This window comes from Fusarium oxysporum, chromosome VI (genome assembly GCF_013085055.1).
Source record: "Fusarium oxysporum Fo47 chromosome VI, complete sequence".
NCBI classification, from domain to species: Eukaryota; Fungi; Ascomycota; class Sordariomycetes; order Hypocreales; family Nectriaceae; genus Fusarium; species Fusarium oxysporum.
The window spans coordinates 1,200,977-1,217,571 of record NC_072845.1 but is presented as its reverse complement, the minus strand read 5'-3'; the positions used below and the strand labels follow the sequence as shown (position 1 = coordinate 1,217,571).

The following is a 16,595-nucleotide window of genomic DNA, read 5'->3' as shown; positions in this document are numbered from 1 at the left end:
TACAGTAGCATTGTGAATCAATCCCGCTCGTTACGTAGCCAATAAGCATATCCTTGTCTGACCCCTTCTCGAAGCTGGAACACAGACCTGTTGAGGGTCCTTGCTATGGAATTTCAGGCGCAGAATTGGGTACGGTACTTTACGCAACCAAGCTGATAAGAAGCAGCATCGAGACAAACAATGCATTGAGTAAACAGGATCGGAACAAAAACAAACAACGACTGAGTAGCTCAGCCTGACTAGCAGCAGATCGAGCTATGTATCATCCAGAGACAAGTGAGCTTTTATTAGCTACTAACTCTAGTTACTATCAATAATGCGGTGTCTTTCACGGCCGTCCCACTCTCCACGGTCCACTATAGACTCCACGTTCATCCCAGTCAGTGATACTCTCATTCCCGGTTCAGCAACTCCAAACAGAAGAGCTCAAGACTTGAGAGGAATTTGTACATAGTGCAGTCAGCAGGTCATGTCCCTTGTCCATGTACATCTCGGTAGCCAGCGTAGCTCGACGCAGGTACTAACAACGCAGGGGCAAAACAGCGGAAATCATCAGGTACCGTGCAGGACCGCTAAAGCAACAAGGGACTGTATACCACAAGTCATCCAATCCATAGCTGGTAGACAGCTAGGAATAGCAACATTCGGTCATTCACAGAGGAATTCACTGTCGATAGCCCAGGCTGCTTAGATTCCCATGAACGCACAGCCTGCAAACTGGAGCATGTTCCTTGTTTAAACCCCGCCATTGAGTGAAGTTAGATACCTAGACAGACCCGAAAAAAAGAAGAAAGAGCGGGAATCAGAGTGCTCAGCTTCACTTCACCTCTCGCTTCACCCTGGGCCTGGCCTGAGCTAGCAGCTGTTCCCCCGTCAATTCTCCATTCTCCTTACCTGACCGTATCCTCAAATACTTTTTCACAAAAGTGATCCTAATCCCTCTTCTCTTTTTTCGTCTACGACCTCTCTCTTTTTCTTTCTCCTCATACTCGTAATACTAACCCAGCAGCAAAACCAATCGATACCGACGGGCGATAGGCGATAGCCCCGAACGGAACGGAACGGCAACAGAGGGAAAACAGACGGCGCGTTTACTTGACCTCAGTCTTGGATGCCCTCTACCAATCACTCGGCAACGTCGTCCCCCTTTCGATACTGTCCTGTCTTTTAGGTCACCGTCACGGGGCCATCCATTCATTATTCTTTTTCTAAAGGACAATCGACTTCGAAACGACACTTTGAGAGAACTTGCTCCTTAGCAGTTCTTGTCTTGCTCAGTTTTCACTGTGACGGACGGACATCTCAATCACTAGTGCATCTGCATAATTCCTTCTCCTACTGCTTCGTATTGCAGCCAACCTCGGACCCTTTTACAAGGGCGACATCCCAATTCCTAGCGAAGAACCTCAAACGTCACTGGCCGGCCGCCCTTGAAATCAGTCGATCCACCCCAGTCCACTCTGGAATTGAAAAGAGACTTTGTCGCCGGAGCAGACTCCACCTGAAGGTCAGGTACCAGTGCGCACCATATCAACATCTCTCGTTGTCGCGCGCGCTCTCGAGTCTGGACTCATCTTCTTTTTTCTTCGTCCTTTCTTTTTCGCGTCAAACTTCAACAAACGCCCACGTCACTGCTGGGAAACTCTGTCTGCGCCTCCTTTGTCGCCGTTGGCTTGGTTGCATTGGTGACAGAACGCCCCTTGAGCGGTAACAAGTGTTTTCAGCCGTTGGAGATCCTTCGAGTTGCCAATTCCACTCGGGAATGAGCAATAAGATCGCTGTCGCATAAGTCGTCGAGAAAACATTCCAGAAACCAGCACCAGAAGCTCCAAATACCACAACTGCCTTGGTCTGCCTCTGCCAGAGGTGCGACGCTTGAACCAGAGTCAACAGGGGTAAATTCCCACTAATTCCTGGTCTTGGTCTCGGTACAACCCACTGTGTGTGTCGTGCAGTCTGCCTGTGCTTTTGCTCTGCTTTGCTTGTGCGTTGTGCGCTTGTGTGTTTTGCGGTACCTGGCTAAGGAGTATCGCTGGCTCCCATTCGCTATTCGACCAGTGTGTCAATAATTAGACACACGCTCACCCGCAAATCTGGGCATTTCCAATCGCATTTTCTCTCGACGACCGACCGACATTTCGAGGTTCCTCACGTTTGCGCTGCATTACACTCATTCTTTGAACTCTCTTTTTACTCCTGAAAGCTCCCTTTTCTTCTTTCTGTTACGGTCCTAATCGCCTTTCACTTTCACTTTCACTTTCACTTTTTTCTTCCATAATAGCTTCTTTTGTTTTTCTGTGGGAATTGTCTTTATTTTTTCTCGCAGCCGGGTCTGCTCTCTTACAGCACAGCACCTTAGCTCCAATCTTACGCACTCTCCCTGCAGGTGGCATTGCTGCAATCTGACTGGTCTGTCTAATCTATTACGGTACCGGTACTTTAACAGGTGCTGTACCCCGTCTTTCAACAACAAACACGACCCAGCTTCATTTAGCCAGCACAACACGTTCGAAACTCTCAACACACCACAAACACAGAGCCATCACCCCTGCGACGGGCCTGTTACGTCGTCCGTCTGCGTATCTTGATGGTTTCAAGGCGTGATTGAGGAAGTTTTCCTTGCCCTCTTCCGAAGAGGGCCACTTTTGCTCTGCAATCATGGCTTCTTCACTGGCTTCCGACAAGCCAAGCTTGCCCGCTCCCGGCGCAGCGCAATACGATCCTTTTATCACAACAACACCGCCTGCGCCCGCGCCCGTGCCGGCTCAGCACCGATATTCGAACTACGATCATGATTTTTTCGTGACTGGCCCTGCTTCCCCAGAATCCGCGAAGCGAGCGCTCGCTGCTCATTTGCAAGAGACCGAGCGTCGCCTCGAGGAGGCGGGAAAACTGGGTAATGCCTTGGTTCTCCAGCGCAAACAACTCACTGAGCAGCTTAAGGAGATTGAGAAGGTGAACAACGAGGAGGAACTGTCACAAGAGCTTCGCGAGCGAATGGTTGGAATTGAGAAGGAGTTTAACACATTAACTCGAGAGTCCGCCCGGAATTTATTGCCTAAGCAAAGAGTTCCCAGCAATGAAGCCAACCCCAATTCACCTTTCGCGCCCGAGAACAAAGGTGGTAGAGTATGTCGCTTTCGCATTCCCAGCAGTAAAACATTTTTGAAGTTAACTAACATTATTTCCAGCGATCCGTTAGCCCATCCAAGTTCGAGAGTCAAGCAACAGGTTCGCCTACAAAGCTGACCGTGCCTAATCGCAAGATTCGCAACCAGCCCTCAAACCGAGTTCACGATATCGAGTTCGCCGCCGAAATTAGTACTTCTCTCATCGCGCAAGTTCGCAATCTGCAAGGTGTGCTCGCCGAGCGAGACGAGGAGAATAAGGATCTCAAAGCTGAAAAGGCACGACTTGAGCTTGAAGCCGAGGGTTTTCAGCAACGCTTCAAATCCCTCGATGAGAGCGAGAATCGATATAAGGAGGAAAACTGGAATCTTGAGACCAAGTTGCAAGAGCTCGCTGCTCAACACAAGGAAGCTTTGGATCGTGAGAAGAAACTCACTCAGTCTCTCAATGTCATCAAGACGGAAAAAGTGACTATTCAGCGAGAACTCGATGAGGTCAAGGTGCACCACGCGCGATTGATTGACCAACATGCCGCTGCCGTCAAGCAACACGATATTGAGCTTGGTACTGTCAAGCGCAATATTGCCATGGCAGAGGGCGAGCGTGCTGCTATGCAACGCCGAATCGATGACCTTACTGGACAGAACCAGGAGCTCGCCAGGGCCTTCGCATCTCAGCGACGAACCGTCACAGAACTGGAGCCCAGCATCCGCGCCAGCGACGACGATCTTGAATCATCCGCCGACCATCTCACGCCCGAGCATTCACCGCCAGTGTCCCCTATCAAGGGCACTCCCCGCCACGCCATGCTTGAGACTGAGACTATGAAGTCATCTCTTTCCCACGCTCAGCGAACTATCCAGAGTCAACGAGGTCTGCTCCACCGTGAGAAGACCGAAAAGCTTGAGCTTCGGCGTATTATTCAGGATCTTCGCGATGATCTCGAGAAAGCACGAAGCGATGCTGGTGAACACAAGCCCCACCGAAAGTCTCGTGTCAAGGAGTCTAAGGAATTCAAGAAGCCTCCCCGTCTGCTTGGATCGTTCCGCTCCAGCAGACAAGAGGTTATCACTGATGACGGCGAGTGGGAGGACCAGCATGATGTTTCTCCTCGCGCCTCTGTCTCGCCAATGAACTCCAGGTCTCCTCTCAGCAACAGCACCCAAACTATTCTCCCTAGTATTGAGACTTCTCACCCAACAGACACCGAGCAGTTCGAAACCGCTAATGAAGGTGGCGAGTCTGCATTTGAGACAGCCAATGAGCGTGGTACTGAGACTGAGGACTTCCAAACTGGGGCCGAGGAAATGTCAGGTAGCGATGATACCGAGACTGAGGGTACGACCCGAGGCTTTGGTAGCATGAAGAATGCTCCACGACTTCCCGCCGGCTTCACTCGTCATGCAAGCAGCAACTCACTGCATAGCACTGCATCGACTTCTGGCGACGAGGACGACTACTCATACACCAAGACGCCAACTGGCACTATTGGTTCTCAGAGAAGCAGCCGTTTCCGTATGAGCCGTAGCATTTTCAACCGCTCCAGACAAGTTAGCGAGGAGCCTACCTTCCAGAGCAGCCCTGTCAGCTTTGCCAGCAGTCGAGAGGGTACACCCCAGGCCGGAGGACAGAGCCTATTTGCCGAGCTCCAAGATTTCGGCGGTAGTGACGACGATTCAGCCGGTCCTGGTACACCCAGTCGCATGCGCGCTCGCTCTATGACTCCTGGTTCTATTCGCCGGGGATCATCACCACGACCTGCGGTACCTCCCATGCCCAAGGTTATTATGGTTGACAGTGGTATGATGACTGAGCCTGTTAAGATCGTTCCCAGACTTTCTGGCCTTGGAACGTCACAGATGTCTACCACTGGTGCCATGACGGATGATGGAGATGAACACTTCGCTGAGTCACCTGTTAGTGTCGTGGCAGCGATCCGACGTGCTTCCATGCATTCCTCAATTGGACCATCTGGCGATCGTGATCGTCGTATTCCCTCTTGGGCATATGACAGCCTCGCTGACTCTAGGCCAATTTCTATGGTCTACAGCGATGCTGGTGCTCAGCATGACCCCGACATGGAGAAGAACTTGGCCCTATTCCCAGCTCCTCCATCTATGCTACCCATCCTGCCCCCCAACTTGACTATGTCCTCGATCGCATCTGAGGAGGTTGAGCCCGTTTTGGAGCCCGAAGTGGTTCCAACTCCTCCAGCATTGACCCTCACAGCTCTTTCTAACCAGAGCGTTGAGCCCGTGTCCGAGCCTGAGAGCCCTGTTCCTGACCTGACAATGACCTCGATCATTTCTCAAGAGCTTGAGCCTCGTGCTGAGCCTGTTATCCTGCCTCCAGCTCTCAGCTTGTCTGGCATTGTGGCTCATAGCCTCGAGCCCAAGGCCGAGCCTGAGGTGCCTCTGCCTGATCTGTCCATGACTACTATTGTCACTGAACAGGTTGAGCCTATCGCAGAGCCTGAGATTCCAGCTCCAGCCCTGAGTCTCTCCTCCATCTCAACTGAGATTGTTGATCCGATTGCTGAGCCACCTGTGGAGCCTGTCATGTTCATGCCACCACCTCCCGCTCTGTCCATGTCCTCCATCATTGGCGAGCACGTTGAGCCTATCGCCCAGAAGAACCCCGAGCTTAGCATCTCCAACATTAGGGGAGAGAACATTGAGCCCATTTCTGAGCCCGTTGTTCCTGCTCCTGAGCTTCTTATGTCCACCATTCGAAGCGAGCACGTTGCGCCAGTTGCGGAACCTGAGACCGAGGCTGTTATCCCGGCTATTGTCGCTCCTTCTCTGCCTCCAGCTCCCGCTCTGAGCTTCTCTGCTATCCAAGGCGAGAATGTCGAGCCTGTCGCTAGCAAGGCGCCCGAGCTTGCTATGTCTAACATTGTGGGTGAAGTAGTCGAGCCTATCGCTGAGCCGGTACCAGTACCTGTCATCCCTGAACTCACCATCTCAACCATTCATGGTGAACAGGTCGAGCCGGTTTTCGAGTCGGCTCCTGAGCTGACTATCTCTGCCATCCAGCGAGAATATGTCGAGCCCACTGATCTCCCTGCCCCCGATCTGGCTCTCTCATCCATTGCTGTTCAATCCGTCGAGCCCATCAACGAGCCAGAGAAGGTGGTTCCCAAGCCATCTCTCAATCTGTCTTCTATCTATGCCGAGGGTTGTGAGCCTCGTGAGGAGCTTCCTTCCACCCCCACTACCCTCGTGTTTTCTGGTCTGTCTACACAGAATGTTGAGCCTGTATCTGAGCCTGCCCCATCTCTGGCTTTGTCTGGTATCATCTCTGAGAACGTCAAGCCTGTTCTTGAGCCTCTTCCCCTGCCTCCTACTCTCGTCATGTCCGATATTGCGACCGAAGGTGTCGAGCCTGTCAGCCCTGTCTACAAGACACCTACGCTGCCTGCTTTTGGATTCTCCAATATCGAGTCCGTCGAAACCTTCCCTGTCTCTCCTCGAACCCCCAAGAGAGACGGATTCATTCTGCCCCGCGATATGAAGTCACCTTTCATTGAGCAGGATGTGCCCAGAACACCTGAGAACCAGCGCGGCATTGATCAAGGGTCATCGCCTCTCATGGTTGAGGATGAGAACGGCCAATCTCCTAGTGATACTCCTGAGCCTGCCACTCCGGACTCCGAGCGACCTTTCGACAAGCCTGTAGTTATTATGAACGATCAGGGTGCGCAGACATCTCTCACAGCTGATGTCATTGACGCCATGTTCAAGGCTCGTGCTCAGTCTGCCTTCAGCCATCAGAAGAGCCTGTCGATGGCCAGCATTGGAACTCCTGGAACCACTGGCACCTCCGGCACGGTCCGAATTCGCCGATCACAGGAGATGTTCGAGACCCCAAGCCAGCACGAACGTGACACCGACGATGTCTTCAACACCAGCCCCATCCGTCGTCCTGGAAGCTCCAGAAGTGGCAGAGCATCCATCCAAGATGCTCCTCCTTTGCCTGCGAACCACCGCCAAGTCATCGAGGCTGCGCGATCCAACTCGTCTCACGGCACTCAGAACAACATGGGACCACCTCTTTGGCCTGCTTCAGCGCTTAAGCAAAGGCCAACCACCCCAGGAAACAGGGCCACCTCACCAGCGTCCACGGCTCGTGCTACGCCTACACAGCGTACTGTCCGAAATCCCGTCAGCTACGGCGAGCTCGGAAGACAATCGCCATCGAAGCATACAGCAGCATCTAGGAAGTCATCTGTATCCTCGTTCGCTTCAGAGCTTGACACTCGATTTAACATGCGCCCTGGCGAGATGGGCATGGATCCTTCCGGTTTCGGACCCAACACTGATCCCCGCATGATTCAGGCTATCACCCAGACCATGATCGGTGAGTATCTTTGGAAGTACACTCGCAAGACAGGTCGTGGAGAGATGTCGGAGAACCGACATCGCCGCTACTTCTGGGTTCATCCTTACACTAGGACTCTTTACTGGAGCGACCGAGACCCCTCAACTGCCGGTCGCACTGAGCTCAAGGCCAAGAGTGTTCCTATCGAGGCTGTGCGTGTCGTTACTGACGATAACCCCAGTCCTCCTGGACTCCATCGTAAGAGCTTGGTCATCATCTCTCCTGGCCGAACCATCAAGTTCACTTGTGCAACCGGACAGCGACACGAGACCTGGTTCAACTCTCTCTCGTACCTGCTTCTCCGCACCAACAATGAACAAGCTAATGTCGAGGACATGGCGGAAAACTTCACTCGAGAGGATGTTGATGAATTCAACCCCCAGTTCGGACAGCGCGCTGCTAACGGGACACGACCGGGAGCACCCCCCTCTCTGTCGTCTTATAACTCTCGAACAACCCGTAATGAGTCGCCTGCAGTTGGTATGTCTATGAACATTCCAACTCTGACACCGAAGGCTCAGCCACAACGCTCCACTGGAACGCTGAGCAAATTGAGTGGTTATTGGAAGGGAAGCCAGCTGTCTGGCACGCTCACAAGTCGCCGCGGCCGTGGTAGTGCCCATAACGTTCACATTTATGAAGCGAGCGAGGCCCATGATAGTGCCGAGGACGTGAGGGAGATCATCGAGCGGCAGGATAGGGAAGCTGACCGCCTCGAGAATGTCCGAGCATGCTGCGATGGTAAGTACAAGTGGTAACAAGAACGAGAGTATATATACTAACAGTGCTCCAGGCAAACATGATGTCGGAACTCTTCATCATTTCTCTAAGCGAGGCCGTCATGGCAACAGCACTCACACGCACTCTCACCCAGGACTTACACACTCTCATACTACTATGTCTTCTCTACGCTCTCGAGTTTAAGCACATGCAGACTCATTCACCTACACATTTATTCCATTACCTGTAGAACACCATTTCGAGCAATACACTGTTGTATGGCGAACACCAACTGTTACGATCGACATCCTTCACGGACTTTCATGAGACTTATGATTTTCTTGACTTTTCTGCTGCGCGTCCTTGACAATGAACCCAGGAGCACTGCGACCAAAAGACTATAATCACCTTACTACAGCCAAACACCGGCTACGACCTGTCAAACTTTCCTACTTTGTCTTTGTTTCTTATAATACTGTATGCAAACGCCATTGCAACCAACCAACCACAATTAGATCTGCCGATCGAGTCTAGTATCGACGGAGACGGAAAACACCAAAAAACATCAACACACCACACCACACTGCATTTTAGCCAACACATTGTTTGTTTGAGCAGACCTCTCTCAATCGGATCAGCGCATGGGAAGCTGGGAACGGACCTACAGGAGTTTTTGTCTTGTCTACTGTCTAGGTGTTGTCTAGTATAGCACAGCTCACCTGAGAAGTATTGATTCATGTAATGTTCTCGAGGCTGTGGTCAAAAGAGAAGAAGGAGCTTGCGTATAGACGCGATGTGCTTGGAGAGTTTCTAGGCGAGGGGTACTGATGACTGAATGAGATTTTCGTATTAGACTGATTGATGCGTTGTGAGGTCTGTCTGTCTATTGTATTACTGTTCATTTCGAGTTGTAGCGACCTTGAAAGCAAGTGATTCGTTTAATGGCTCTAGACAGCCCAACGTTGTCATTTAAGCCATAAAAGTGTTGAGTTTATGGGCTGTTTGCACTTGTTAACCGAGGCCGAGGACAGATTTCAGTTGATAGTGGTCATATGTAGCCTCCACCCAGAGACAAGACACCTTGTGATGCCTCCACAGGATTTGAGTTTCAGGTCCCAGCAGAACTGGCCTCGACTTTCATGGTTGTTAGTGCGGTACGTATCTCAGCCCATTCCCATCGAAGAATTAGTGCTTCTACGGCGATCATCAGTTTTGCCAAATCAAGTATCTTGTTGTACGTCAGAGAACTGCACCTCTCACGATGTACGGGACTTGAGAGATATTTATTTACTGGATATAATCATAAGAATATTAGTGACTGATCACTGTATATCCCCATGAGACCCGCTGAAGCTCCTTCATTCTTTTGCCGCTGTCTCCGTGAATATCTAGGCTCCCCAAGGTACCTTGTCCTAGTCATGAACGGCGGGGGAGGCCTGTCAGCCAGTGGATTTATCACATGACGTATGTAGCCCGTAAGCTCGAGGTACCTTAGCCTTGCCTCACCTTCCCTGTGGTACCTCTAGCCTCTAGCGGTGTCACTTACACTCACTTGAAAGTGCCAGCCTATCAACTAACTCCGCGTATAATCATTCCGTCTCCCCCAACCAAGATCTCGCATCGTCAACTACTTTTTTCTCCCTTCAGTACCTGATCGACTTTAATCTTTTCCACTCCATCCGATGCGTCCTTCTCGCTGTATCCTCTAGCTATAGCCTAGGGTGTAGTATAGTGCCCCTCCTGCGCACAAAGCTCCCTTGAGAGAGCCTTTGTGGCTCCGGAATTCGGAGCCATGGCCAGCTTCAAGTCTCTTCTTATAGCATACGTCCTCGGCGGGTTGACGTTTATACCGCTGGTGATAGTGTCTGTGCTGGCGTTCATATTCTATACCTCTCCCATCGTCGACGACACCGCGAACGAACCGAAATACAGCCCTATCGTCGACAAGGACGATGATACAACCGCCCTCGAGGCCGCTAAGCGGTCGCACAAGAAGGACAACCGCGCGCACGAAAACGACCTCGATGTCGCCGCCGGCTTCTTCGCTGTGTGCAGAGAGTACACGCCTATGGGGATCAATGCGAAGCCTATCGAACGGTCAACACCCGTGGGATCTACGACCGTGGCTCCTTCGAGCCCCAGCGTCTATCAGACCATGTACCGGAGCATATTCGAGAGGAAGCCCACACCAGGACCTCTAGACAACAATAGTAACAGTACGAGTCAACGGCCCAAGAATGCTGGCAACGTTTTCTATGTGGTTTTGAGGTTTGTGCTGCTTATCCATACCCCACATCCCTTCGCTGACCTTTGTCCAGACATGGCCATCTTATGTTGTTTGACGACGAAGAGCAAGTTGAAGTTAGACATGTTGTTTCCCTGGCATACCATGAAATCAGTATATACTCAGGCGGTGATGTCACTCCTGAAGGCGAACTCTTCATCAAGCGAAATGCGATCCGACTGTCCCGAAAACAGGCTGGTACCGAATTGACCTCTGACAGCCCTGTTTCTAAACCTTTCTTCCTATTTTCTGAAAACTGTTCAGCAAAAGAAGACTTCTACTTTGCCCTGCTCAAAAACCAAGAGCAGAGTTTTGGGGTGGATGGCCAAGTGCCGAAGCCGTTGCATTTCGATGTTAAGAATATCATCTCACTGGTCCAGAAGCTTCACTCTACGGAAGAGAACATCCATTCGAGATGGCTGAATGCATTGCTTGGGAGAGTCTTCCTAGGAGTCAACAAGACGAAGGATATTGAGGCTTTCATCCGTGAGAAGCTCACCAAAAAGATCTCTCGCGTTAAACGACCTTCATTTCTTACTCACATTACCATTAATGGAATTGACACCGGCTCGGCAGCACCTTACTTTACGAACTTCAAACTCAAGGATCTTACAGTTGAGGGAGAATGTGTCGTTGAAGCCGACGTCAAATACTCAGGAAACGCTCGTATCGAAATTGCTGCCACGGCAAAGATCGACCTCGGCGCTAGATTTAAAGCACGAGAAGTTAACCTTGTTCTTGCAGCTGTTCTCAAGAGAGCTGAGGGTCATATGCTGTTCAAGATCAAACCGCCACCAAGCAACCGAGTTTGGGTAACTTTCCAGAGCATGCCCAAGATGGAAATGGATATCGAACCCATCGTTAGTGCGAGACAAATCACTTATACAGTCATTCTTCGACAGATTGAGAACCGTATAAAGGAAGTCATTGCAGAAACAGTCGTATTGCCATTCTGGGACGATATGCCTTTCTTCAAGACGGAGCACAAGCAGTGGCGAGGCGGTATCTTTGAAGGGGATGACGCCACGGTTCCCACTGATGATGCTGAAAGTATAGTTGCTGCGGCAGGAGATGTCACAGCTGTCAGCCATCTTGATGGAAACCCAGATTTAACAGAGGAGACGAAACCTCTGGAAAAGAGCCAGACAGTCCCCATCATGGAAGCAACACCGCCGCCAACGGGTCTCTTTGGGCGTAGACTTAGCAGGACAGGCACCAACCCTCAAGCTTCTGCTTCATCAACCAGTCTCGACTCTAAGGGACCAGGTGCGAGCCCAGTATTGAAGCCCAAGATCTCCAAGACGTCCCTACAACCTATCGTGGGTACTGATGCCGCTCACGCTGATATATTCAAGCCATCGACATCACCCCCTGATCATGCGACCAATTACATGGCGGCTCTGCACTCCCGCTCACACGACGCTTCTCCCAAACCCCCTCAGACTTCAGATGCGCCCTTGGAGTCATCGTCTGCTTCCCAACGGTCAACCCGATCTTCACGCTCTTCCTCATCAGCAAACGAAGCCCTCAACAATGATGTACCGGAAGACACTCAGAAGACTCCAGTTGCCATGGGCCGCCGTAACACGACCTCGTCGACTGGTTCATCTCACACAGATGAAAGACCAGGCTCCTCCGCTGCCTCTTTGAAAGAGTCCATCAAGAGCCAGACAGGGTCACTGGGTAGGAGTTTCTTTACACGCCGTGAGCATCCGGAGGTACCTGTTCAAGTGGAAGAGGAGACGGACGACAGTGAAGCTTCTCGGGATCATCAGAATAATCCACTCCAGAGACAGACTACGCTGGCGGCTGTTTCAAATGCAGCATTGCAAGCCAAGCAATGGGGCTGGAATGCTTATCAACGACACAAAGAAGCTCGCAGACAGGCAGAGCAAGCAAGCCATCTTGATCTCAGTCAGCCCATGGGAAGAGGTCAACCACTACCTCCTCCAGGGACACCTCTCCCTAAGCCTACAAATGGCATGACGCGGATAGCACCCCCGACGAGTGTTCCTACGAGGAAGCCAGTCCCTGGCCATAATTCGGTAGAATCTCTTGAGACTCGTCACGAAAACCATACTGAGCACGAGCATGAGCATGAGAAGCATGGCGAATACCGTCCTCCTTTACCTTCTCGCGGACGACGTAGACAGAGCCACGCACCTGAGCCGGACAATGGACAGAATGTATTCGTCGTTGCCGCCCCAGAGGACTCTCAGCCCGCCACACCATCGGGTGATGACCCTTCAAACCATCAAGTGTGGGCTTCAAGTGATGAGCAGACAGTGACAGATAGCGGAACATCTCATCCTCCCTCGATGATCACCAACGAGTCCTCACTTGTACAAGAAGATGAAAAATCAGCCAGTCCTATAGAGGCAACACCTGCCGCTTCAGCAGCAGCAGACGACGACGATGACTTTTCTGGATGGATGGACAACGAACCGTTAGATATGGAAATCAACGACCCTGTACAGCCCGCTGCACAGGAAGTCAAGTAACAAATAAAGAGAGAGAATCAGGCGTTCTGGACTATGCAGGTTGGTTGGGGATGACTAGAAGTCTCTGATGGAGCAAGCTTCCTTCAAACTTGCCTTGTTTTATAATTATTGTTGGATCGGCGTTGCTGGATGGTGGATGGACTCTTTGTTATAGGTGCTACATCAGATATACCTTAGGAATTGAGTAGTAATTACACGCAGCCTACACTGTAAATCGAAATAGCTGTGTATGCCAATGAATTGCAAGTGTCGTCTGATGAGCTTTACTTGTCTTGAGCCGTCGATCCAGCACATGAACGAATGGTGCTTGGACATGCCGAACAGCGAGCATTCCCACAAGCGTGTCCCGGGTTGACACCCCTCAGCTCGCCAAACAGAATGACAGACGGCCGGATAATACTTTGGGAGCATTGCTTTGTCCGACAGCAGCTTGCCTCAACTTCAAAGCAGCCCTCAAGGCTTTCGAAATGGTAACAAGCTCCAAAGTATACTGATTAAATGCCCTCGTCGTGATGCTCTCAGCTCGGCTAACGGCATCTTTGGCCCTTACATCACTGATCGGCTTACCATTTCTCTAAACCATTCCACTAAGACAATCAGACAACAGCGTGGTTACTGTACTTGTGAGAGAATATTCTCACATGGTCATTTCACTGGGTGATGATTATCGTGGTGAAGCCCCCACGTGTTAGTCACAAAGCAGTTGAGTCGTGGACGATCTCGGGAAGAAATTCCATTGCAAGAGACGCCCCTCGACAGATAAAACACAGAGGCAAATGCAAGACAAAGATCGTGAAAGTTCCGTAACGCCGAGATGGAGGTGTTGAAAGAAGTTGAATGCAGGCATTGTATTGTGTCGGGTTCCGGGGGCCAAGTTGTATGTGTGTCAAACAGGCCAACTGGACAGCATGGTCATGCCTGATTTTCATTGTTGCATTCACTTTGCCACCACTCGGCAGTAGCACAAGTGTCGGATACCAACCGATAACAGTTCTGAACTTGCTCGTCTTCGTACCGAGCGAGTGTTTCATGTGCCCTCGTGTATATCACATCGGCAGAGTAAGCACAAAGGAATGACGTCCAGTGCTCACCGTAACCAGTAACCAGCCTGGAAGGTAGCAGCTCAACACAACACCCAAACAGTCTATACCCTCGGTTCTTGAGAACGGACAAGCGGGAGAAGGTAATATCGAGGTCCTGTCTGCTGCTTTGTTAACTCGAGTTGGTGTGATGTTATGCAACAGAAAGTATTGAGCAAGGGCAGAATGCAGTTTTCTTGATGATTGGGTCTCCTCCCAGCTCAACTCAGCTCACGGCTTCGTGAAATTATACTGTGTAGCACCATCTACGCGCTGTAAAGGGTGCGCAAGGGCCGATTTGAGTCCTGCTTTCCCGCCACCGATGCACCCCAGATGCAGATGAATTTGGTGATACCCAACGCAGAGAATCGCGTGGCAGACTCCATCACCATTAGGTAGGTTTAGTCTGGTCCCCCAGGTTCTTCGTTCGACTTAAAGCAGACGTCTCCGCCAAGAATATGGGGTACATGGCGGGGGAAAACGGAAGTGGCTTGCTCCTCATCCACAGTTATCCTCGTAGTACAGAAGATAGCTTCTCAGCTGAGTTTGAAGCTTTGGGCGTAGGTGCCTGTCTCAACAACTTTATGTGTTTCTTAGGCGAGACCACCGGGCCAAGAAAAGCCAAGGTTCGAGCGACGAGCTGTGCCGCTGAGAATGCACGTTGCTGCGTTGAGAAAGAGCTTGTTTCCCCTCACCTAAAATAGTATTGCGCTGTCTTTCTTGGCCGTGGGAACCCCTCGTCAGTTACAGTTCAAACGGTAAGCTTGTTAAAAAGCTTGTGGTCAGTTGCGCGGCCAAGCCGACGCCAAAGGGGTCTAGAAAAGATGCATGGAAAGAGTAAAAATACCCAGACCATGATGGTCTTTGTCAGATGCTCGGCGATCCTCGAATTGACCAATCCCGTGGCTGCCTTTGGGCGCCGAGAGACTGAGGGGAGAGGCTCGATAGCATCATCTCACCCCTCACCTCAGTAACCTAACCGACAAGTAGGGTAAAACGCCAGCACCTGGTGACATGCCTTGTGCAGCGTCTACAACTGTCACTCGTCATTGAAACCAACGCCATAGCCCAGATCGATATAGCTTCCTTGAGTTTAAATGTCATGCTGCAGTTCTGTACTGTAACCGCGACCCCACGTCTCATGATGATACGTAATTGGTGTGTCTGGATGAGACTCGCTCGCTCTGCCGTACCGAAGCATGGCATTGACAAACGACAGGTGCGCTTATTCCAAGAGACTCTCAATTCAAAAAAAAAAAAAAAAAAGCTGAATCCATCAAGCGAATGATGCTCTATGTGCCGAGATGAAAGACGCCACCATGACCTGAACAGTCCATGGCTGATGTTGCTGTTGATTCATTCCATCCATCAATAGGTTGCAGTACAGCAAGCAATTGAGTTGTGATGGAGCTCGTGTTTCCAGACTGTTGGATTCAGTCCAATGGAGCCACTTACCAACTCAGGCAAGTAAATAAAAGTTATCCGCTGAAAGCCGTTCAATGTGCCTTGTTAGCTTGCTTGGCTTGGCTAAGTTGGCTTGTTGTGGTGAGGCATTTTCTGTCCCTCGTCAACTCTCAAGCGGAGCCTGTCGCTGTCGCACCGTAACTACCGTCCTTATCCATACAGACAGTCCAGTGCTGATGCATATGTCCTCTCATTATGCCCTGGCCTTGTACGTGTCAGGTCTTGCACTTGCAGCGGGTCTCGAGTCTGGAACATCGTTAGGCGTTAGCATGGCAGCTTTCGCCAAGCAATTGACCAAACAAGAGGAGCAGTTCATGTCTACCTGCACCTGGACGACATGAATGATCATGGCCTGAGAGTTCTCAATTGATCTGACAGGGGGGTTGTTTGTTTGTTGGCAGCTCTTTTGCGTCGTCGAGCTGGTCTGGCATCAAATGAGTGTCACAGGGCTGAGCGAAAATGTCATATCTCTTTGTGCTCCGAAAAAACGTGAGAGCTCAATGTATGCAAGGCATCGAAACAACGCCAGGTCCAGTGCATCAGCGTGGGATGTCTATGGCCCTGCAGTTGTCAACCGGGAGCGAGACGCTATTATCGACAGATTCAATGTCAATTGAACGACGATAGCGTCGTGTAAGCTAACCACGGGCGGACAGACATTGGCCACGGATGCACACTCCCTCCTGGTCGTAGCTGGCACAGTTATCAGAACTGGATCTAACTTCAGACCACGCGTTATCAGTAACTGTTCTTCGGCTTCACCTTTCAGATGCGAGCCGCGCCTAAGCTTTCTTTTGACTTTTGTGTATCGACAGCAAGAGCTGAGGTTGACTTGGTCTTTACCGTCCTAGGTGTAGTACGTCTCGACCCAGAGAGAGAGATCGAAAAGGTGTGGCAAGATCCGGCATTTGCTTAGATCTTGAAGGTGCCTCATCAGACTATTTGGGCTTAGTTGTCTTGAGGGTGTTGCGATGTTCAAGCCAATCGACGTGATATTCCATGGGCTCATGCAAGTCTTATCCGCCACTGTTTGATGCA

General features: G+C 50.9%; 3 protein-coding genes across 3 annotated transcripts; all 3 read left to right on the top strand.

Moving 5' to 3' along the window:
- Positions 1 to 2,658: 2,658 nt before the first annotated feature.
- On the top strand, positions 2,659 to 8,568 carry FOBCDRAFT_294438 (uncharacterized protein; the record flags this gene model as incomplete). Its single annotated transcript, XM_059611847.1, has 3 exons — positions 2,659 to 3,129; positions 3,192 to 8,250; positions 8,295 to 8,568. The coding sequence occupies 3 exons, from the start codon at positions 2,659 to 2,661 to the stop codon at positions 8,477 to 8,479; spliced, it is 5,715 nt and encodes a 1,904-aa protein (XP_059465105.1). The 3' UTR covers positions 8,480 to 8,568.
- A 1,202-nt stretch (positions 8,569 to 9,770) lies between these two features.
- Positions 9,771 to 13,217, top strand: FOBCDRAFT_251150 (uncharacterized protein). Its single transcript, XM_031187060.3, has 2 exons — positions 9,771 to 10,497; positions 10,548 to 13,217. Exons 1-2 carry the CDS (start codon positions 10,022 to 10,024, stop codon positions 13,012 to 13,014), a joined length of 2,943 nt encoding a protein of 980 aa, XP_031038195.2. The 5' UTR covers positions 9,771 to 10,021; the 3' UTR covers positions 13,015 to 13,217.
- A 2,320-nt stretch (positions 13,218 to 15,537) lies between these two features.
- FOBCDRAFT_225375 (uncharacterized protein) lies at positions 15,538 to 16,049 on the top strand. The gene has a single exon (XM_059609687.1). It carries the CDS (start codon positions 15,593 to 15,595, stop codon positions 15,896 to 15,898), a length of 306 nt encoding a protein of 101 aa, XP_059467344.1. The 5' UTR covers positions 15,538 to 15,592; the 3' UTR covers positions 15,899 to 16,049.
- Positions 16,050 to 16,595: the final 546 nt, after the last annotated feature.

Bases quoted from the DNA above. Each gene is read 5' to 3' on its own strand.
- FOBCDRAFT_225375 (XM_059609687.1), top strand. From the start codon at position 15,593: ATGTGCCTTGTTAGCTTGCTTGGCTTGGCTAAGTTGGCTTGTTGTGGT.
- FOBCDRAFT_251150 (XM_031187060.3), top strand. From the start codon at position 10,022: ATGGCCAGCTTCAAGTCTCTTCTTATAGCATACGTCCTCGGCGGGTTG. The intron at 10,498-10,547 runs GTTTGTGCTGCT...ACCTTTGTCCAG, and splicing joins GTTTTCTATGTGGTTTTGAG to ACATGGCCATCTTATGTTGT.